Source organism: Microplitis mediator, chromosome 7, assembly GCF_029852145.1.
Source record: "Microplitis mediator isolate UGA2020A chromosome 7, iyMicMedi2.1, whole genome shotgun sequence".
Classification (NCBI taxonomy): Eukaryota; Metazoa; Arthropoda; class Insecta; order Hymenoptera; family Braconidae; genus Microplitis; species Microplitis mediator.
The window spans coordinates 25,474,453-25,499,305 of record NC_079975.1 but is presented as its reverse complement, the minus strand read 5'-3'; the positions used below and the strand labels follow the sequence as shown (position 1 = coordinate 25,499,305).

The 24,853-nt window shown below is 28.6% G+C and overlaps 1 protein-coding gene across 5 annotated transcripts; it reads left to right on the top strand.

Annotated features, from left to right (window-relative positions):
* Positions 1-6,101: 6,101 nt before the first annotated feature.
* On the top strand, positions 6,102-24,806 carry LOC130671378 (uncharacterized). 5 transcript variants are annotated; one of them, XM_057475232.1, is made up of 11 exons: positions 6,102-6,533; positions 6,597-6,728; positions 8,267-8,659; positions 9,263-9,389; positions 12,705-12,846; positions 16,010-16,127; positions 16,269-16,534; positions 17,226-17,483; positions 18,712-19,089; positions 22,731-22,850; positions 24,450-24,806. In XM_057475232.1, exons 3-11 carry the CDS (start codon positions 8,535-8,537, stop codon positions 24,593-24,595), a joined length of 1,680 nt encoding a protein of 559 aa, XP_057331215.1. In that variant the 5' UTR covers positions 6,102-6,533; positions 6,597-6,728; positions 8,267-8,534; the 3' UTR covers positions 24,596-24,806. The 5 variants fall into 5 exon arrangements, with proteins under 5 accessions (XP_057331215.1, XP_057331211.1, XP_057331213.1 ...); XM_057475228.1 differs by having other exon boundaries at positions 8,173-8,659; XM_057475230.1 differs by having other exon boundaries at positions 8,056-8,659.
* The last annotated feature ends 47 nt before the right edge of the window (positions 24,807-24,853 follow it).

Below are 24,853 nucleotides of genomic sequence, written 5' to 3'. Positions count from 1 at the left end.
TATGATGTCCTCTAGTAGAAGAATCCCGAAAAAGTCCTGGGAAAAATTTATTTTCATAATTCAGACTCATATAAGGCTGGGTGGACATGGGTGGAGATGGGTGGAGATGGCCGGGGATGATTCTCTATGAAAAGTGGCCGTAATTTTTTTTCTGTTGGGAATATCTCAGTACAATACTAACGTTTTTTGTTCATTATGATGTCCTCTAGTAGAAGAAACCTGAAAAAGTCCTGGGAAAAATTTATTTTCATAATTCAGACTCATATAAGGCTGGGTGGACATGGGTGGAGATGGGTGGAGATGGCCGGGGATGATTCTCTATGAAAAGTGGCCGTAATTTTTTTTCTGTTGGGAATAGCTCAGTACAATATTAACGTTTTTTGTTCATTATGATGTCCTCTAGTAGAAGAATCCCGAAAAAGTCCTGGGAAAAATTTATTTTCATAATTCAGACTCATATAAGGCTGGGTGGACATGGGTGGAGATGGGTGGAGATGGCCGGGGATGATTCTCTATGAAAAGTGGCCGTAATTTTTTTTCTGTTGGGAATATCTCAGTACAATACTAACGTTTTTTGTTCATTATGATGTCCTCTAGTAGAAGAAACCCGAAAAAGTCCTGGGAAAAATTTATTTTCCGAACTCAGACTCGTTAGAGGCTGGGTGGACATGGGTGGACATGGGTGGAGATGGGTGGAGATGGCCGCGGATGATTCTCTATGAAAAGTGGCCGTAATTTTTTTTCTGTTGGGAATAGCTCAGTACAATATTAACGTTTTTTGTTCATTATGATGTCCTCTAGTAGAAGAATCCCGAAAAAGTCCTGGGAAAAATTTATTTTCATAATTCAGACTCATATAAGGCTGGGTGGACATGGGTGGAGATGGGTGGAGATGGCCGGGGATGATTCTCTATGAAAAGTGGCCGTAATTTTTTTTCTGTTGGGAATAGCTCAGTACAATATTAACGTTTTTTGTTCATTATGATGTCCTCTAGTAGAAGAAACCTGAAAAAGTCCTGGGAAAAATTTATTTTCATAATTCAGACTCATATAAGGCTGGGTGGACATGGGTGGAGATGGGTGGAGATGGCCGGGGATGATTCTCTATGAAAAGTGGCCGTAATTATTTTTCTGTTGGGAATATCTCAGTACAATACTAACGTTTTTTGTTCATTATGATGTCCTCTAGTAGAAGAAACCCGAAAAAGTCCTGGGAAAAATTTATTTTCCGAACTCAGACTCGTAAGAGGCTGGGTGGACATGGGTGGACATGGGTGGAGATGGCCAGGGATGATTCTCTATGAAAAGTGGCCGTAATTTTTTTTCTGTTGGGAATATCTCAGTACAATATTTACGTTTTTTGTTCATTATGATGTCCTCTAGTAGAAGAAACCCGAAAAAGTCCTGGGAAAAATTTATTTTCCGAACTCAGACTCGTTAGAGGCTGGGTGGACATGGGTGGACATGGGTGGAGATGGGTGGAGATGGCCGCGGATGATTCTCTATGAAAAGTGGCCGTAATTTTTTTTCTGTTGGGAATATCTCAGTACAATACTAACGTTTTTTGTTCATTATGATGTCCTCTAGTAGAAGAAACCCGAAAAAGTCCTGGGAAAAATTTATTTTCCGAACTCAGACTCGTAAGAGGCTGGGTGGACATGGGTGGACATGGGTGGAGATGGCCAGGGATGATTCTCTATGAAAAGTGGCCGTAATTTTTTTTCTGTTGGGAATATCTCAGTACAATATTTACGTTTTTTGTTCATTATGATGTCCTCTAGTAGAAGAAACCCGAAAAAGTCCTGGGAAAAATTTATTTTCCGAACTCAGACTCGTTAGAGGCTGGGTGGACATGGGTGGACATGGGTGGAGATGGGTGGAGATGGCCGCGGATGATTCTCTATGAAAAGTGGCCGTAATTTTTTTTCTGTTGGGAATATCTCAGTACAATACTAACGTTTTTTGTTCATTATAATGTTATCTAGTAAAGAGATTCCAATCAAATCCTACGATAAATTTATTTTTTGAGTAATCGACGTTGGGCAGATGCGGGCAGATGACACTGTCTATGGCTCTTCATGAAGAGTGGCCTGTAACTTTTTTTTTGTTGGAAATAACTCATTACAACATAATTGTTTCATGTTCCTCACAATGTCCTCTAGTATGAGAAACAGAAAACGTCCGAAAATAATTTTTTTTTCTGACTTATGACCCATATGAGGCCGGATGAGCACACTATCTTCGCATTCTTATAAAAAATGACTTGTGTCATATTTTCTGTTGGGAATAACTCCACACAATACGTACGTTTTCTGTTTCTTATGTTTTTCTCTAGTAGAATAAACCTAAAAAGCCCCATAGAAATTTTTCCAAGTATACAAAGCAAGGGGCATTTATGCGCAATTCAATAAAGACTTGATGCTGCTCTTATTGGATCGTCAGTTTGAATTTATAAAGCTGTCTTCAGTCTATATTTAGCTCATGAATTTCTGTATGTTGACATTTTTAATCGATCTATGATACACACACAATCGGAATAAAAGATGATCAATGATGTGGAAATAAAGAAAGGGTTTTATTCGGTCACTGAGCTTCAGCTCGAATTTCAATCGCCTCGCAATTCCATTTAGCCTTCGGCAAGAAGAATAATAACCACCAGCAAAAGAAAAATAATCAAATTACTGAACCGGCAACTCATCGAATTCGAAAAAAATAAAATTCATCAAATATGAAGTCCGCTCCATTATAAATAAGAAAAAAATTGATTTGAATTAATCTTCGAGCTAAACACTTGTCGTTTTCATTCCTCAGCTAGCAATCAAAACAAATGATATGCATAATTTACTAATTTACTGAAATTAATACCGTCGATAAATCCTGTGCAAGCTCTTTATCCGAAATTGCGGGTACGAAATTAATTTAGTTTCTCAACTGCTGGCAGTTTCTCTTTTTAAATTGTAAATGTTATATATTATCTATTTATAGGATGACATTAATTTTTTTCTGCCGAAAATTTCCGTAACAAAAATATATTTTTGTTACGTCAGCAGGTGAAAGTTGATAAAATTACAAAAAAAATATTATACAAGAGTACGAATTTTTAAAATTATATTTTTTCAAACAAAATCTCTTATCTAAAAATAAATATCGCGAAGCCATAGAGCGTTAAAATTTTTTTAGACAAAAAATCAATTTTTTTATCCGAAGGTACAAAAATTCAAATTCAATTTCGGATTTTTCCTAAAAGATCTGAAACCAAAAAAAATGTTCAAACATTTTTTTTAACACTGAGTAGAAATCCATAAAAAAAAATTGTCAATTTTTTTAATTTTGAAAAAACTCAAAATCGATTTTTTTTACTTCTTTAGATGTCAACTATAATTTTAAAAAAATTTACGCACTTACGGCTCGGTTCCTTTTCCAGGAACTTTAGGCGAGAATAAATTCAAATTTAAATAAAATATTTGTGAAAATTATTTTAATTTCGAAAAAACTCCAGATCGATTTTTTTTTACTTTTTTAGATGTCAACTATAATTTTAAATAAAATTACGCACACGGTTCTCGGTTTCTATCCCAGGAACCATAGGCGGGAAAAAATTCAAATTTAAATAAAATATTTTTGACAATTTCTTTAATTCTGAAAAAACTAAAAATCGATTTTTTTTTTTTACTTCTTAAGATGTCAAGTATAAAAAATAAAAATTTACGCACACGGATCCCGGTTTCTATTCCAGGAACTTCAGGCGGAAGAAAATTTAAATTGAAATAAAATATTTTTGACAATTTTTTTAATTTTGAAAACACTCAAAATCGTTTATTTTTACTTCTTTAGATGTCAACTATAAAAAAAAAAAAATTAACGCACACGGCTCCCAGTTCCCATTCCAGGTACCATAGGCGGGAAAAAATTCAAATTTAAATAATTTTATATTTTTATACTTTTTATAAAAAACGTATCGTTTTTGAGTCTACGCCTTCACTGCTCCTGTAACGATATGACTTCCAATAGTTCAATTCATTCACAAAAAAAAAAAAATTCATGCTGTCCATTATAAATAAATAAATAAATAATAGATAGAATACAATTTTTTATAATCAGCGAAAGTATTTTTTTTTATTACACATTTTTCTGGTTCGTTTAGTAGGTGAAGGTTGATAATAATTTATAATGCGCAGATACATTAAAATAAAATTGATACATAATTCATAATAGATACAGCTTTAAATGTATTGCTGTAGTAATAGAATAAAAATGGAGATTGAAATTTAAATTGATCGGGTAAAAATTAAGGATATTATAGTTAATGATGATAGGCTGAATTACAAGCTAATTTGTGTGGGTAATTGGATAGAGTTGTGTCTGCTGAGCCATTATAATTTAGACTAGTGTTGTTATATTGTCTTGTACTGTGCATGTACAGACTAAATAAATGTCAAGTACGGGTTGTATTGTAATGAGTCGAGTTCGAGTTAACTTTAGTCAAGACGAGATTAATCGAGGGGCTGCAGTTTCTACGGAGTACAATTTATTTTTTTTTTTTTTAAAGAGAACAAAGATCCTGTGAGTGATCTTACAAATTTGCAATCACTTGCTCGCTGCTACACAACTTTTGTTGCATAATTTCGTTACTGAAACTTGACATTTGTTTCTATCTCTCTTTCTCGTGATTTTACTCCACTATTATTTTTATTAAATTCCTTTTTTTTATTATTAATGATAATTAGAATTTTTTTGCAATAATTGAACAAATCAAAATTTTTGGTTTAAATTTTTTGAGTGAATATTTAGAAAAAATTTTTGAGTATTTAATTACAAAAAAAAAAAAATTCAAATTCAAAATTTATTCAATTTTATCAAAAAGCCTCATAGCTTTGCAAATTTTGATTTTAGAGAGAAAAGTTTAAGATAGATTTTATAGGAAATTTTATTGGCTACAAAAAAGGTCTCTTACAAAAAATTGATAAACTCAAAATTTTCACAGATATAGTCATTTTTAAATTACCTCAATACGAATCATCCATTTTGGTATTTTTGATAATTAATTAAATGTCAAAATTAATTTTTTTTAATTATCAAATTCAATTAAACCCTAAAGACAGCTGAGTAATAGCTGCGGGTTCCTCTTTCATTTTTTTTTAAACCGTAATTTTTATTTTACCATACGGAAAATAAATTTGAGGTGGGAAAATTTTTGAAAAAAATTTATATAAATTTTGGAAAATAAATTATTTGATATAAAATTTTTTACTATATTATATGAGATATATATACATATATATATATGTAATAATTTCGTTACTGAAACTTGACATTTGTTTCTATCTCTCTTTCTCGTGATTTTACTCCACTATTATTTTTATTAAATTCCTTTTTTTTATTATCGATAATAATTAGAATTTTTTCCCCATATTTGAAGAAATACAAATTTTTGGTTTAAATTCTTTGAGTGAATATTTAGAAAAAATTTTGAGTATTTGATTACAAATAAAAAAAAATTCAAATTCAAAATTTATTCAATTTTATCAAAAAGCCTCATAGCTCTGCAAATTTTGATTTGAGAAAAAAAAGTTTCGGAAAGATTTTATAGGAAATTTTATTGGCTATAAAAAAGATCTCTTACAAAAAATTGATAAACTCAAAATTTTCACAGATATAGTCATTTTTAAATTACCTCAATACGAATCATTAATTTTGGTATTTTTGATAACTAATTAAATGTCAAAATTAATTTTTTTTAATTGTCAAATTCAATTAAAACCTAAAGACAGCTGAGTAATAGCTGCGGGTACCTCTATCATTTTTTTTAAACCGTAATTTTTATTTTACCATACGGAAAATTAATTTGAGGTGGAAAAATTTGATAAAAATTTATATTAATTTTGGAATATAAATTATTTGATATAAAATTGTTTACTATATTACATATATGAGATATATATACATATATATATGTAATAATTTAGTTACTATAGTAATTTCGTGTTCAACTGTAGTATATAATCTCTAATTTGTCAACGAATCAAGTGAATGAATTACTAAAAAAAGTGGGGGAAATTCTGTCAGATAGGGTCGGAGTTCATTGTGCTATACAAGTGCATTCCGAGTTACTACGACGCGCCCAATTACTTTCATACGAGATAACTTCTTCATGTTACTCAATTTTTATATTCCAGTCGTGACTTTCATTTAAATTCAAAACTTACAGAAATAAAAATCAAAAATCATCCAGTCGAAGAATAAAAATTTTGTTTTCCTTCGTCCCGAGTGAAATAAACTCGAAATACGTTCAAAGTTGATACAAAACAACAATAATAGAGAAAGTTATCGAATTGAATTAAAAAAAAGTTTTAGAAACTAGATACGGATTTTTTTTGTACTGTCAAATTTTTCTATTTTTGTGATAAATGTGTCGTGATTTATATTTTTGTGAGTAGAGAAACTAAATTACTATGTGACAATAGTCTTTATCCAATTGTCCGGTGATCGTCTTCTCATACGTGCCGAGTAGTACAGCGACAACGTCATCTAATGTAATGTAATATACTGGCACGTAGAGACGTCGACATGTACTGTCAACTTTTTTTTTATTTCAGAATAAAAAGGCGACTTGTTTGACGTGTGATCGGTGATTAGTTGATTGATTGCTATTTTAGGACAACTTGAGGAAACTACTTTTTTTTTTGAGAATTTTTATTTGGAAACTGGGAATAGTTTAAATTGTTACGGTAATTTTTATTTAAAATGCTAATATGGGTAATAAAAAAAAAATAACGAGTAATTGATACAAATAAATTTTATTTTGAATAATAAATTACTGGAGGTACAAAAAAAAATTTGTGTTAAAAAATATTATTACGGTTAAATGTCAGTTGAAAATTTTTGTGCCATAGTTAGAGGCCTTATTTGAATTTTTATTGAAGGTATTGGCGGCAAAATTTTAGTGACGAATATTTTTATTGAACCAAAAAAAAAAAAATTACAGTTTCACATTAAAGCGGTGATTTGAATAAAATTAAAAAAATTGCAGTTTAAATAAAAATTTTGTGATTTTACTCAAATTTTGAGTCCACAGTAAAATTTTCTAGTGATAATTCTGTTCAAAAATAATTTTTCGAAACCGTAGTTGATTTTTTTTTTACGTCTAAATTTAAATTTTTAATTTTTAGGGAATTATTCAAATTTTAGCAAAAAAAAAAAATATGTGGGGCAAATTGGGCCTCTATAAAATTGTATGAAGGCCCACTTTGCCCCATTTTTATTGATCGTATTGGCGGCAAAAATTTAGTGGCGAAATATTTTTATTACACAGAAAAAAATTACAGTTTCACATTAAAGCGGTGATTTGAATAAAATTAAAAAAATTGCAATTTAAATAAAAATTTTTTGATTTTACTCAAATTTTGAGTCCACAGTAAAATTTTCTAGTGATAATTCTGTTCAAAAATAATTTTTCAAAACCGTAGTTGATTTTTTTTCGGTCTAAATTTAATGATTTTGAAATTAGCAGACAATTAGTAATTTTCGGATTTTTTTTTCACCAAATCAATTTAAAAAAAAAAAAAAACAAAAACTAAAAATTGCACACGTAGAAAATTTAAAAAACCACAGGTGCAATTTTTTCAAATATTTGTTTTTTTATATTTTATCGTCTAAAAAAAAATCCAAAAATTATTAGACGTCCGCTAACTTCAGTATCATCTAAATTTAAATTTTTAATTTTTAGGGAATTATTGAAATTTTAGCCAAAAACAAAAATATGTAGGGGAGGGTGGGGCAAAGTGGGCCTCCATAAAATTATATGGAGGCCCACTTTGCCCCACCCTCCCCTAATTAAGCGTAAAATAATTAAAACTATTAGTCGAAATTAGGGTTGCATAAAATTTGACGTCTAATTTATTAATAACAGAATTTTCTAAATGATTTTGAATTTTAAAAAAATTAATACGATCAAAAAAATTTATGTTGATATTTTGACTAAATAAAGAACTCAGGTCTAATTTAAATTTATTTATTGTATAAATACTAACGAATATTAAAATTATCTTTATCCAGTTTAGTCACACGATCTGTATTTATATACAATAATATAAACAAAATATAAAAAAAAAAAAAATAATTCAGTGAAGATTAAAAACATCGATAGTAACCCAATCCTTCTTTGTGTATCAGGATCAAGAGACGCATCGTATCTCGAGCACTTGACACTTAAAAAAATAACTTTTAGTCTCAATAAAAAATAAGTCAGTCGTCACTTTATTTTTAGAGGATCGACATCGTGATCTGCTGTCATGTGAAAGAAATTTTTTTACTTATTAATTAACACAAGTGCGTAATTAAAATTAATATTAAATGCATTGTGATTTTAAAATGTGAATAAATTTTTGAGTGACAGTAAAAATCCACCAAAATGAAAATAAAATTATAGTTAAGTTCTACGACGCAGAAATTTCGAAGGAACTGAAAAATTTTTTAGTTCATTTTCATTATTGTCGGCACGAGTTTCCGTTTCCTGGCGGCGTGTGCACATCAAAATGGAGTCATCCTGGGTTTTGAAACAACAAAATGGCCTCGTCCTCGTACTCGTCCTCGTCCTCGTCCTTGTTCTGGTGACTTCTGCGGGAGCTTCTGAAGAAAATTTGTGCCAAAGGGTGGAAAAGTAATTTATCTTTATTCAATTTTATTTAAAAAAAAGATTTTAATTGCAACTCGACCGTCGGCCAAAAGAGCGCGAAATTCAAAAAATAATTTTCTAGTTAAAAAAAACGTTCCCGAATATGGGCGCTGCTGTAAGCATTTTTACGTAAAATTTTTTTAATGATATTTAAGTGATTAATGGCGGTCATTAAATATGTTAATTAATATTTCCGTTAATTTATGATGGTAATAATAATTTTAAAAAATTTATATATATGTATAAATATATCTTGTAATAATAGTGGTTGCAAAAAAATTCCTGTTATTTCTCAAAGCGTAAATATTGTAAAAGTTTCTTAACAGGATATATAGTTATATTTTACGACATATCCATCGGACATTAAAATAGAAAGAAGTTTTAAATAATAACAATACTTACGAGCAATCTAAATGATCAGATGTTTGGTTTATTATTTTAAATGAAGGTCATATTCATTTTACCGCAATAAATATTTGTTGTATTCATTAATCTCAGCCGGGGACTTTCATTTCGATATTTTAATTAGTAATTAATTGAATGTTAATGCTTAGTCAATAACTTGATGAATGCACATATTTTTTTTAGCTATACAGTGACGGTTAGAGAACAGTATCATCAACCGGTACTGGTCACAACGACTTCATGGTGTTTATCTGTCCCACCGAGATGCACCAGAGATCATATTGAGATGAGAACTCTATTTAGAATAAAGGTATTTACTGCTCAGGGGGAGAGTGGGGCAAAATTAGACACTCGTAGTGCGACCAATTTTGAATTTCCAGTAAAAAATTTTGAAATTGAAGGAAAAAGAAATTCTTGACCTCTAGTCAACTTTTATTCCGGGAAAAAATATTTGGCTGAAAATAAACCGAAAAAAAGGCGGTAACGGCAGAAATTACGTCAATACCATAAATTTTTATTAAAAGTTGGCTGATTAGACGTTGAAATTTTATTTTTTTTTATGACCAGACCGAAAATTGGTCGAAAAATTGAGTCGGCTCCCATACGAAAAAAATAAATATCCGGGCAAATCTGGAATATGTCGAATATATGCAACATATAAATATATGTCTCATATATGCAGATTTGCTCGGATATATATTTTTTTCGTATGGGCTTATTTATGATCTTGAAGGCAGCAGACAATTAGTAATTTTTGGACTTTTTTTTTAACAATTAAATTTGAAGAAAAAAAAAAATAAAAATATGCACATGTAGAGAATTTAAAAAACTACCGGTGCAATTTTTTTAAATATTTTTTTTTTTTTTTGTAATTTATTGTCCAAAAAAAATCTAAAAATTATTAGACGCCGACTAACCGGTATCATGGTTATTTCCGGCCTTTTTTCAGCCATAGTTTTTTTTCCATAAAATTGTAGAGCTTAGAAAAATTTCAAGCAAGTTAGTATAGAATAAAAAATGTTCCATCTTTTGCTTGGGCTGCTCATTGGTAATAAATAAAAATAACGAACACGAGAAATTTTTTTTACGACTAAATTTCGAAGTGGTCGCACTACTCGGGCTGACCAACTCCTTATTTTTTTAGAGACTGAACATTTCCAAAAAATTTTTCTCTTAAAATAGCGTTTCATTTTGCCCCACTTTTCCTCATTTACTATAAAAATTCATTTTATCCTAAAATACATAAATTTATAATGATCCTGAAGATAGCAGACAATTTAAAATTTTCGGATTTTTTTTTCTACGAATAAATTACAAAAAAAAAAAAAAAGTAAAAAAATGCACACGTAGAAAATTAAAAAAACTATAGGTGCAATTTTTGAAAATATTTTTTTTTTCGTAATTTATAGTTTAAAAAAGAAATCAAATGATCCTAAAGTTAGCAGACATTTAAAAATTTTTGAATTTTCGTATTTCAACAAATCAATTGCAAAAAAATAAAATAAAAATATGCACATGTAGAAAATTTAAAAAACTACAGGTGCAATTTTTTGAAATATTTTTTTTTTATGTTTTATCGTCCAAAAAAAAAATCAAAAGTTATTAGACGTCTGCTAACTTCGGTATCATAAATTTATAAAATACTTTCGGCAGATAATAAAAATTTAAATAAAATTACCAAAAAATTATATAATAATTCAAAAAATATATACGTTAAATAATATCTCATAATAAAATAATAAAAATAAATTATTTATAAATGCAAATAATTATTATCATAAAAAAATATAAAAATAAATAAATAATTCAAAATATTCCATAATAAATAACCAATAATTTATCACATCCAATTAATTCATATTCATAAATAAATTTTCTGTTCTAACAATAATTTTTTTTCCTAATTAAATATGCCTACAATAAAACCTACTTATAGTCCGCGCATATAAATATTAAACAGTGAATCAGAACAAAGACCGTAAAATATAAAAATATATATGAGGGAGTTGATTACTCGTGCAAATACAAAGCCAAGGAACTTGTACGTCCTTCTCTCCTTTATATATTTTTTATACGCTTGAGTTTCTCAGTGTTTTACTCGACTCAGTAAATACTTATTACGTCAGAGAAAGCGACAGTGAGCGATAAATATCGCGGTGGATAATTAAATAACTGGAAGATATGGGATAGATTAATGTTCATACTCTTTCATATATATATATGTTTATGATATGATATTGTTGCATATTTATTCGGCATTTAATTGCGCAAGACTAATTATCGGTTATTATTTTTAATGATCTGTGATCTCCGATTCCGATGATTTCAAATTATTGGGAAATAAAAAAAATTTTAATCATTTCCGGACACTTGCTCATTATAAATTTATTTACATTATTATGTACTCGAGGCACGACGCGTGGTCAACAAAAAATTTATTAATGCATGTAAGGACTTCGATGTAAATATGAAACCGAAAAAATGATTTTTAAAGAGAGTGCGGGAGAAAGACCGAAGGCGCGGCAAACTTTCAACGCAGCTGGTACTCAATATATATGTACATATATATAATCAAAAAGATGGATTACTAAGCGAGTTATTACGTAGTGCTCGGATATATGTATGATTTATATCTTAATATATATATGTACATATATATTTGTAAAAAATCAAAATTAGCGGTCATGCTTGGGAATTAAATTTATTATTCCTCTGACTTTATTTGTCAATAACAATAATTATTATGATAATTACTGCGGTATTTTTAAGATGATTGATGTTTACTCTGATTATAATAATGGTTATTATTTTTACTATTACGAGAATAATTATGAAATTTTTTTTAATCAGCGTGAATTTGATTTTTTTTAGTATTTTTAGCGGAAATAAATTATTATTGGGATGTAATTATTTTTTCAAAATAGGCAATGGAAAGAAAATTGAATTCTTTGTTATTTTAGTTTTTGTTAAAAATATGGTGAATTTAATTGGAGAAAATTAAAGAAATTTTAAGGTTTAAAAAAAAAAAATTTTCCACTAAAACTAGTGAGTGGCCCATTTTACCCCAAATATAAAATTTTTCTTGGCTCTGTCCTTTAAGACTGAGACTGAAAAAAAAAATTGACCACTAGGGACAGTGGGAAATTTTTCTCGAATGAATTTTTTGAAACGACTGCAGATAATTTGACATTCTAGTACTCGTTAGACTAGAATATTTTTTTGGAGTATAACTTCTAGATTTTTTTGTTTCAAATATGTTGAAAAAAATAAGAAAAAAAAGGTATAAATATTTTATCCCTTTCACTCGGCGATAACTTTACTCATATATTTAAATAATTTTACAAGTTTCATTCATCCTGACGATTCTGTAAAATTCCCAGCGCCAAAGTTCTTTACCTCATTCAGTGTTATAAAGTTTCACTGAATTTAAATATTTATATTTTTTATAAAATAACTTTCAAATCCACGAAATTTCACTAATGGCCAGATTTTTTTTAATAAGTACTTAGTTCTTAAAAAAAAAATTTCGCATTAATAATTTTAATTTACTTTTAAATATTTCATCGAAAAATTATCTTAATTAAATTAATTATTTTATAGCGTTAATTAAATTATTTATTTTTAGAGCGAAATAAAACAAAGGAATGTTAGTGATTGTTGTGAAGGATACGTCAAACAAAAATATCGAATAAATAATTACTACTCGGAAAAATGTATTCGAATATCAAACTGCACACCAGGGTTTATTGGAAATAAATGTGATATTGGTAAATATAAATATATATATATATTTTTTAATTCTTTTTTATTTTTTAATTTAACTACACAGAAAAAAAGATTTCTTCGAATAATGAATGAAAAGTGAATCATATATGATCCATATATACGTCATATATGATCCGTATATGAATTATATATACTCCATATATGACCCACATATGTTTCATGTATAATATATACATGAAACATATATGAATCATTTCATCCGTTATATATGCTCATGTATGGAGCATATATGATTCATATACGGATCATATATGCTCCATATATGACCCACATATGGATCATGCTTGATATATATATATATATATGAAACATATATGAATCTTTTCATCCGTCATATATGCTCATGTATGGAGCATATATGATCCGTATATGAATCATATATGCTTCATATATGACCCTCATATGGATCATACTTGATATATACATGAATCATATATGCTCCATATATGACTCTCGTATCGAGCATGTATGACATACATGACATATATATGCTCCATATATGAACCACATATGCAGAATGCATAATATATACATGAAACATATGAATCATACATCCGCCATGTATGTTCATCTATAGAGCATATATGATCCGTATATGAATCATATATGCTCCATATATGATCCGTATATGAATCATATATGCTCCATATATGATCCACATATGGATCATGCTTGATATATACATGAAGCATATATGAATCATATATCCGTCATATATACCCACATATGGATCATACATGAGCCACATAGGAGCATATATGAAACATATACGAGACGTATATGATCCATATATTCGTCATATATGCTCATGTATAGAGAGCACTTATGAACTATATATGCTTTTATACTGATCATATATGTCCTATATATGAGCATATATGACATATATGCTCCATATGATTCATTTTCCACCGAAATTAATTTTTACTCACTTACATAAATTTTTTATACTTTCAAAATTTTTTTTTTCTATGTACTAATAACCACTTAATCAAATAATTTTAATTAATCATAAAAAAAAAGTAACTTAGAAAAATATAATAATTAATAAAATAAAACTTGATCTATAAAGATTAAAATGCGTGAGAGTAAAAACAATAAATGATTCCTACGCTCAATACAGTACTATAATAAATTGTTAACTCATGAGAATTTGATTTAACGTACGATATATGTTATATAGGGGCCGAGTCAAATTCAATTGGCAATTTCACTTGACTCATTGTACCCACCGATTGTCCATGACGCGGCTTGATATTACACATCAAATATTAATATACACAACAACACAAATGTTTCCTCACCAAACGTTGTTTAATTTGTCCTACTATATATTATCCACAATCACTATACATATGTATTTATATATATATAAATATACTTACAGTATAAACATACAAGTGCAAAATGTCACCGGAACCAGTTACGATAATGCATTTATTTTAATGTACTTTCACGTATTTGCTGCATAGTTAATTAATTGCATAGATTTTTTCATATATTTTAATAATCATAATAATCACACGTGTTACATGTCTGGTTTGTTGAATTTATAGCTCTTTAAATTTATAAAGTTTTTATTTATTTATTTTTAAACTCATCGCCGCAGTTAAAAATAAATAAAAACATCGAGTTTGTAGTGGAAATTTTCACTAATTACGAACATTTTTTTTTATTTACGTGTGGGTATGACTAAAAAAAGAGAACAACCCTGTCATGGACAAGAAAGCATTGCGAAAGTATTTTTAGAGTTGACTTCCGGTGTTTCGTAAAACTTTCAACTTTTGCTTCTACTGGAAATTTAAATTTTCCAAATTTATAAAATGACGTCATACAAATTATCATTTATTTATTTTTGTAATTAAACTTTTTTCAATTATATAATATAGTATTTTGTTAATTAATAAAAACAATTATTTATATTTTTTTGTTGCCTGTAATCAATTTTCCCCCGGGGTCTTTCTTAAAGTCAATAATGAACTGATTCGCTGATAAATTTAATTTAAAAGTTAGTAAATAAATTTCTCGATGCCGTATGACTGCAAGAGGCTAGTAATTGTTTTAAGTAATTAATTAAAAGTATATTTAATTAGTAAAAGTAATACCCTGGTAAAAAATTTATGAGCTAAAAGCAAAAATTGAAATTTCTTCTCAGCCAAATTTCGCTGACGGCCTAAAAATGGCCGCAAACTTGAAATTTTTTCGTTCTAGAATTTTATTTAAAAAAAAAATATATATATGTATATATATATATATGTTGTAAAAGAGGTAAAAAATAAGCCGACTCAATTTTTCGCTCAATTTCCGGCTTTTTTTTATTAAAAATAATAAAATTTCGGCATAATTTTAACCTAATTTCGGTTTTTTTGAATAAAAGTTTAAAATTTCGGCCGGATTTAGTTTTTTTACTCACATATTTTTACACGGAAAAAAACAAACTATATAAATTGAGAACAACAAGTAATATGATGATAAAGTGGTCAGTAAAAAACCATCATTCTGAAAAATAATTTTTTCGTTTATGATTAAAACGTGAATAATTACAGGATAAGTATGAAAACTTATTGTCTATGTACGCCCTGATTAAACAACTGAATTCGACCGAATTAAAAATTTTAATTCTGCTCAATTCTGTTAAATTCGGTAAGACAGAATTCAAAAGAATCCAAGGATTATTTTCGAATTAAACAGAATAAAACCGATTTAAAATTTTTGAATTCGTTTCAATTCGGTTTAATTCGGAGTCAGGACCAGAAAGTCGAAGATTATTTTCTAATTAAGCAGAATAGAATTATTTGAATTCGTTTCAATTTGGATAAATTCTGGATTTCCTGCCGAATTACACAGAATTTATCTGAATTATATAGAATTAAAAATTCAATTCTGTTTAATTCGATCGAATTTAGTTGTTTAATCAGGGAGAAAATTTACTATTTGAACTTTAAAAATCGTAACTGATACTTAGAAAATTGACGACACGTATCATAAAATTTACTATTTGAATGTTAAAATTCCCCATATAGACACCCGGGTTCCGGGTTATAATTTCGAACACTAATTTTTAAAGTTTATTTTTTTCCGTGTACCCAACAAATAAATACATAAAATACGTATACGTTATAATGTAAAAAATTTTATCAACAGCGTGTCCAGAAGGTACGTGGGGTATCTCATGCCAACAAACATGCAATTGCGGGCTTAAGGGTATTTGTAATCCGATTAATGGAACTTGTCGCTGTCTACCAGGATGGAAAGGCTTAAAGTAAATCCATATGTTTATTGTCTATCAATCATATATACAAACTCATAAATTCCTCTCATATACATTTTATCCACCAATATTTACATGTTATTTTTAAAAACATCTATATAAATAAACAAAAATCCTCATGTCAACTTTCAGCTGCACAGATAAATGTGACCCGAGTAAATGGGGTCGCGATTGCTCAATGTCATGCTTTTGTATCGATGGATTTTGTCATCATGAGACAGGAAAATGTAACAGTATTCAATCCTCGATAGATATTTTTGTTATAAACAAAACGAATGAAAAAATAATTGAAATTACGACTGATAAATCTACTACCGAAATTAGGGGCAATTCCTTTGATACAAATTTTTATAATAACAATAATAATAATAATTTTATGAGTACGGAGCTGCAAGTAGGTGAGTACACATATATATTTAATTATTTATATCGCTTTCACTTGATTTAAATAATAATAAAATTATATACTTTTTATGCCTCTATATTATGCAAATTTATATGCTAATATTTGATTTAACAATTATTTTAATTAACTCAATAACTAATAATATATATATATATATATATATATATATACATATATTTTTTATTATTTTATTTATTATAATTAACTGACGCAATAACCCTTTTATCTACAAACGATTTAATCGATTTTTTTATTTTGTTAATTTAATAATTAAGTGATTTATACTTTCCATAGAATAGTGAAAATTTATGTATATATTTATTCATATAATGTAAATATTTACATTAGATATCGGAAATAAAATTTTGATAAATTTTAGAAAATTGTCGAATTAATTAAAAATTAGGAAACGCGGGGTAAAATAAAATTTTCTTTTTAAACCCGGGTCCATTTTACCTCAAAGTCACTTTTTCTGCTTCTCAATAAAAGAATTCCAGTACCAAATCGCGTTCCCTAATTTACGCGTTTTGGGAATTTGAATTTTTCGCGGCAATTGACCGCCGAAAACTGACGTCAGAAAAAATTTTCTAACGAATCGGAAAAACAGACAAAAATATTTTTAGTAGTACATAAGATGATATTTATTGAAATTTATGTACATATATATAAATATAACAATACAGAGAGCAGTACTGTTCCTACTGAAGCAACATCAAAATTGAAAGCACCAGCAATTAACTCAGTAATTACTCCGAGCGAGAGGACATTTACGACTTCATCAAATGTATTAACAACTACAACAGGTACCCCAATTCTATCAACAAAGTTCATCGATACATCGACATCGACATCTACGTCATCAAACCGTCCAATCCTAGCAGTTCTCCATATGTCTGGAAAATCTATTCCAACCCAAATGATTACGAGCTCCATTGGCACAGGTAACAATCACTATTATTCACATTATTCTCAGTTCACTCTATTTCAAAGTCTTGGAATATTAATTAGTTATTCTCACTAATTTTGTAAAACCACACTGTTAAAAATCAGCAGTGACTTCGGAGTAATTACCGACTTTATTTGAATCCGAACTCACTCCGGGTAAAAAAAATTTCCCGCCAAAATTATAATTAAAGTTTTTCTAGGCCGAAAAAAGGCTCAGGTCATGAACACAAGGCCGTAAAATGACTAATCATTACACCTAAGAAAAATCGAAATTAGACTGACTCAATTTTTCAAGCAGTTTTCGGCTTGTATGTTAAGAATAATAGAATTTCGGTGTGTGTTCAGCCAACCTTCGGGTTTATTTGATAAAATTCAACGACTTCAGTGTGATTTCGGCCAAATTGAGATTTTTCGGTCAGATTTCGGTCTTTCCCAATAAAATTCTATGATTTCAGTGTGATTTCGGCTGGAATTGAGATTTTTCGGTCAATACTCGGTCTCTTCCAATGAAATTCTATGGTCTCAGTGTTATTTCGGCCAAATTGAGCCTTTTCGGTCAGCTTTTGGTTTCTTTGAAAAAAATTCTATGGTTTTAGTTTGATTTCGGCCAAATTGAAACTTTTCGGTCAGCTTTCGGTCTCTTCCAATAAAATTCTATGGTTTCAGTTCGATTTCGGCCAAGTTCATACTTTTCGGTCAGATTTAGGTCTTGTCCAATAAAATTCTATGGTTTCAGTGTGATTTCGGCCAAATTTAGGCCTCTTTGAATTAAATTCTATGGTTTCGGTCTGATTTCGGTCTCTTCCAATAAAATTCTATGATTTCAGTGTAATTTCGGCTGGAATTGAGATTTTTCGGTCAATATTCGGTCTCTTCTAATAAAATTCTATGGTTTCAGTGTGATTTCGGCCAAATTTAGGCCTCTGTGAATAAAATTCTATGGTTTCGGTGTGATTTCGGCCAAATTGAGATTTTTCGGTCAGCTTACGGTCTCTTCCAATAAAATTCTATGATTTCAGCCAAATATTTTTACCCGGGTTGAACTTCCGGAGTTTTCAAAAATATCACTCCGAACGTGGAGTAAATCGAGAGTTTAAATTTACCGCGTAGAGATTTCGAAGTGCAATTATTCAAAATGAAAATATAAATTTCAATGGACGGTAATTGATTCTGTCGAGTAACAAACTATATTATTAGAGACGTCACATTTTTTTTATCCAACAGGATTACAAGATCCGCTGGGAGCTGATAAAATTCCAGTTCACGTTCCGATGTCACTGGATATTATAGCGTTTATTGTTATCGGGTCGATATTATCTTTGGGATTGACAATAATGGCAGTACTGGCAATTCTTCATGTCCGCGCTAAACTTTACGAGACTATAAGGCTGTCAATTTACGACACCGAGAAACCGTCGGCTGGAGAACATAATAATAGCAACACATTGACAAGAACAAGAACAATAACATCAATACCAATACCAGGACCAACGCCAACTCTAACGGCATCGGCCATGTCCTCGACACTGACACGCGAAAAAGGATACGACAGGCATACGATAAATCGCAATAGTCATATACTTACGCCCGTACGTGATTATGGTGAGTTATTTTATAACTTATTCGCTTATTCATTTTTAGTGGGTTCGTAAATTAAATATTCATGTGATCGATAGAATTTATGTCTCTTATTTATTAATAAAAATTTAATATTTGAACGATTTTATATAAATTCGGCAGAAATGTCCATAGAATAAATAAATTCTCAAGATATTTCCTGTCGTTTTCTTAAGAAATGATCTAATAAAATATTTATAAATTTTGCAAAATCATGTTTTCTTTGCACGAAAAATTCAAAAGAAAGTTATAAAAATATTCCTTAAAAAATACGTACGTAATGACCGGGTACTTAAATGTCTTTGAAAATTAAAAAATTTGTTAATTTAATTCAGGGAAAATTAAGAGTTTATCTACAAAGTTTTCATGAATTAAATTCACATTTTTTAATTTTTAAGGCCTTCGTTACTCCGCCACTAATTAAAGCTCGGTCAATATTTGGTACTGTCGCCTTCTAAAAAAAAAAAAAAAAAAAAAAAAACTAATATTCCAGTAACCGGATAAAATATTTTAGTGGCGACCTGTTCAAATATTCTACTAAATTCTCATGATATTCATTTTTTATGAGATTTAATCATAAATTCCGAATTATTTTTTAAATTAATAACCCTGTCAAAAAAATCCATATGGGAAAACAGCCTAGATTCCTATGTTCCCACATGGCGTTTTTGGAAACCCATATGGTTTCCTGTAGGAATCCAGCATAGATCCCGATTTACATTCTCACATGGGTTCCTATGTAAATCTAAACTATAGCAAATCCATATGGGAATCTAGTATGGATTTCCATGTGGATTTTTACAAAAATTTCTTATGGGAATCCGCATCATGTCAAAATAGGAATCCAAATACCCACAGTTTCCTATATGGTTTTTCCATATAAAGCCATACACTCCTATATCAATTCCTATGGATTTCCCATATAAATCCATATACTCCTATATTAATTCCTATGGATTCTAATATAAATCTATGCTTTCCTATATGGATTCTTATGGGTTCCCATGTAATCCATGGATTATTTGATACACGGAAAAAAATGAACTATATATATATATAAATTAAAAACGACAAGTAATATAATGATAAAGTGATCAGTAATTACTATCATTCTAAATAGTAATGTTTTCATTTATGATCAAAACGTGAATAATTACAGGACAAGTATGTAAATTTATTGTCTATGTAAGAAAAATTACCATTTGAACTTTAAAAATTGTAACCGATACTTAGAAAATTGCCCGAGTCGAAATATTAGACGTAAGTTGAACGTTTTAAACGTGAATTGAACATTTTTAACGTTTTGAAAGTAAATTGAACGATTTTTTTGTATTTTGGTTCGTAAAAAATTGGTAATTTCATGAGTTATGATTTTAGTTTAATGACAACATTAATTAATTTATTTCAATATTTGTAATCACAATTTTCATAACCTTGATATCATAATATATGAAAAGATATAATAGTGTTAAAGATAGAAGTATGAAACTAAAAAAATTTTTTTTTCGAAATACGAATTTTTTATTTAAGAGCCAGAAAAGCGGACGACAAAATTTTAGAGACTTGACGTGATTATAATCCAGGAGTACAAAATCGATGAAAAAAATTTTTCGGTATACTTATGTTTTCTTATTGTAAGTCTAAATAGGTTTTAGTTACGTTTTCGATTTATGATAGGGGAGGGTGGGGCAGAGCGGCCCCCCTAAGCCAATTATTATTTTTTGTGGCTTTCAACCATAAGATCACTTTACTTTTGTCCTATTTCGAACAAATTTATGGACATTTTGCCAAAATTCTGAAAAATTTTTTTTTTTTTTGTGGGACAGAGCGGGCCCCCCTTCAAAAAGTGATAAAAAAAATTTTTTTTTCGTTTTTTTTTTTTTAAATTGTTTTCATCATTAAGAATGTATTTCTTTCTCTTGACAACTATTTTTGGTTTTATATTACTCGAAAAAAATTTTTTAAAGCTTGAAAAATCGTTCACTCTCGATTACCTTAATTACTAATTGTTATTTAATAAAAAAAAAAATCAATTCTATAATTTTACTTTATTTCAAAAATTTATCAACTAAAAAAAAAAATTTAATTTTTATAAATTTTTAGTGACCAAATTTGCCTCTTTCATAGAGAAACGGCCGAAAAATATGAAAAAATAATTTTTTCGGAAGTTTCGGCTGGTCCATTTTGCCCCAGGTGTTATGCTAGTAGTGTAGGGCTAGAAATGCGCAAACATATCGGATTTATAGTAATTAGTCGAAAAAAAAAAAATTTTTTTTTTGGTCAAAATTTCAGGGGGGCCGCTCTGCCCCACCCTCCCCTACTCCAATCTACGTTTTGAATAAGTTTAAAGTTGTCAAATTGAGTTTTTAATGTCCAAAACGTTCAATTTACGTCTAATATTTCGACTCGGGCGATGACACGTATTATAAAAATTTATTATTTGGAGTGTTAAAATTCCCCATATTGACATCCGGGTTCCGGGCTATAATTTCAAACATTAATTTTTTTCCATTAGGCATATGAGTAAATTATTTGATAGTTGCATTGATTAATAGTCTTAATACGCTTGATTATATTATACATAAAAAAGTATGTGTATGTAAATATATATGTGTTGTTATTGGCAAAGTTCGAAGAAATAAATATGAGTAAGACTTTTATTACTGTCATATAGTTGAGAGTTGACTTATGCACCTGGTATTACGAGTTAATATTAAAATATTGAAATATGTTGTTATGACACACTCATAGTGACGAGTATTATTTCGAAATTATTATGCATTATACATAATATATATATATAGCAATGTTAATGAGTAAGCGAATTTACATCATTTACTACCGTTCGTTCAACTTTGTTTCAACAACTTTGTAAACATAAAGCCGATATATTATTCGCGATTTAATTATTGATTATAGTTGAATATTAAATAACTAAATTTATTTAAATATACCCATTTATCTTTATTTTTTTACTGAGTAATTTTATCGAGTGAAAAAATAAAGCGAATTATATTAAAGAGTGAAAGATTGAAATATTAAATGATTGACAAATTACGTACTTCCGTTTTTTATTCGGTCCCCTTTATTTTATTTCAATTTCATTTCTTTTTTTTTACTTTTATTCATTAATAGGGATAATAAAATAAACGCTTGCGACTTTTTATTTAAACAGTTTTTTTTTTTTTTTTTTTTTTTTTTTTCAATTAATTGCATCTTAGAAAATTTTTTGTATCTGATGAGACCTGAATTTTCTTTCTTTATTTAATTTTCGGGTGGATTATAGTGACGTGGGTTAGGCAGTAAAAGAAAAATCCAAAAGTCCGAGGGCTTATTGAATTGAAATTGAATTTTTTACAAAATAAATTTATTTTATTTTTCTGATTTGAGAATAAAAAAAAATTTTTTTTGGACGGGAAAAAATCTGGGGATGTAAGAAATTTTTTTCGCGCCTTAAGAAAATTTTTGAATTCAATTCATAATACAAAAAAATATTTGGGTCGAATGAGAAGTAATTGTGGCAAAAAATAATTTTTTTCTGCGTATGTCATTAACATTAATTATAGTTGTTATTTAAAAAATAATTACTAATTAATTTACTAAAGATTTAATTGAATTTAAATTAGAAACTCCAAGATGTATTATTCCTGAACGACCGGGTACATTACCAAGACCAACTCCTATAACACGTGAATCGACGTATTCAAATCAATATCCAAATATTCATTTATTCAGTAATTTACGAGGTAATTATATTTTATTTATCATTTTAATGAAATGCAATTTTTTTTATAAATTATTATTACACTGAAAAATCGGAAGTAAATTCGGAGTGAATTTGGATTTTATTTAAATCCGAATTCTTGCGCCGCTCGGAGTTCAGTAAGTCTAAAAAAAAATTACTCTGCATGCGGAGTGAATTGGAAGTTTTTTTTTTTTAATGGAGTGGTTTTGGAGTGATGCAGATCCCGGGTAAAAAAAATTTGTTCCAAAAAGATTCCAAAAAAGTTCCGCATGTGGAACTTCTGAAAATGAGACATTAGAACTTCGATAGAACTTTTTTGGAACGTTAGTAATTTTGATGGTAAAAAAAAAGTTTTTTTGAGCAAATTTAGTCAAAAAAAGACGTTCTGAGAACTTTTTTGGAATTTTTTATGGATGTTTTTTTTTGTTCTATAAAAAATTCAAAAGTTGTGATTTTTGAACTATTTTGGCATGTTTCTGGAACGTCTTTAGTCTACAAAAGATGCAAAAGTAGTGATTTTGGAATGTTTTGGAAAGTCTTTCTTAGTTTAGAAGAAAGTCAAAAGTATTGATTCTGGAACTTTTTTGGCATGTCTATACAAAATTCCAAAAAAGTTCCAAAAACGTCTTTTTTTGACTCTAAATTTGCTCATAAAAACTTTCTTTTACCATGAAAATTATTAACGTTTCAAAAAAGTTCCAATCTGTCTCATATTTAGAAGTTCCACATGCGGAACTTTTTTGGAATATTTTTGGAACGAATTTTTTGTATACAGGATTTTATTTCACTCCCAATTCACTCGGGGCAAGACTTGATTACTACAGTTAAACAGTGTGTGTGTGTGTTCGTGTGCGTATTATCTGTATCAGTATTATTATCTGCGAGTTTTTACTACGATTTTATTCAATCAAGTTATTTTTTATTAATAAAATTTCCAAAACTCCTCTCCGGAGTGAATTTCACTCCGGATTCACTCTGCTAATTTTTTACAGTGTATTATTATTAATAATAAATATAAATAATTATTGATACTGGTAACTATTAGCAAATGAACTAGAAAAATATATGAAAAAAATGATACTGAAAATAGCCGACGTCTAATAATTTTTTGATTATTTTCAAAACGATAAAATATAAAAAAAAAATATTTAAAAAAATTGTACTCGTAGTTTTTTAAATTTTCTGCATGTGCATATTTTTATTTTTTTTTTTTTTTCGTAATTGATCTGTTGAAAAAAAAATTCAAAAATTTTTAATTGTCTATTTTTAGGATAAAAAAAAAGTTTAGAAAATGTAGAATAAAACATAAAATAATGATTGTGATGTTATCGTATTGGAAAGTTTAAAACTAAGAAAGTGCCAAGCGTTCTTGAATGACTTAAAAAAAAAAACGAATAAAATAAATCTCAAAGTGTTGGAACTCAGCCATTTCTTAAAAGTCTATCGTTTTCCACTTATCGTGTCACGAGAACGGAAATTGTTTACTTGACACGAAACAATTTCTCGCGTAACATAATCTCGTTACACACGATCATGCAATCCATTTATTGTAAATATTTTTTTAAATCCTCCATTTATTTTTATCGTTATCTGCTTACAGAATTATTAGAAGCGCATTACGATCGACCACCGGCTAATTCATTGCGTCAATTAACAGTAGAGTCAAATAACGAAGCCGAGCATCTCTATGATGAAATTCCACTTCAGACAACGACGTTTTCATTAAAATCTGATTCATTTGAATAAATTTATATCAGAGTAATAATAATAATTGATCATATTTATGTAAAAAAAAACATTTAATGTAATAATTTTTCTACGAAAACAAAAATATTATTAAGAAATGAAAATATTTATTGATAAATAGATCAAGTATCAAATTTATTATCAATGAATTTATAAAATAGACATATTTCATAATATATTTCTAAGTATTGCGTACAATTTAATAAATAAATAAATAAAAAAATGATAATCTGATGACCTTATTAGACTTATCGTGAC

What these genes read in the sequence shown, in the direction of transcription:
- LOC130671378 (XM_057475232.1), top strand. Translation starts at nt 8,535, where the DNA reads ATGGAGTCATCCTGGGTTTTGAAACAACAAAATGGCCTCGTCCTCGTA. An exon ending in GAACTCTATTTAGAATAAAG is followed by an intron (nt 9,390 to 12,704) that starts GTATTTACTGCT and finishes ATTTATTTTTAG; the next exon opens with AGCGAAATAAAACAAAGGAA. An exon ending in TACGAGCTCCATTGGCACAG is followed by an intron (nt 17,484 to 18,711) that starts GTAACAATCACT and finishes TTTATCCAACAG; the next exon opens with GATTACAAGATCCGCTGGGA.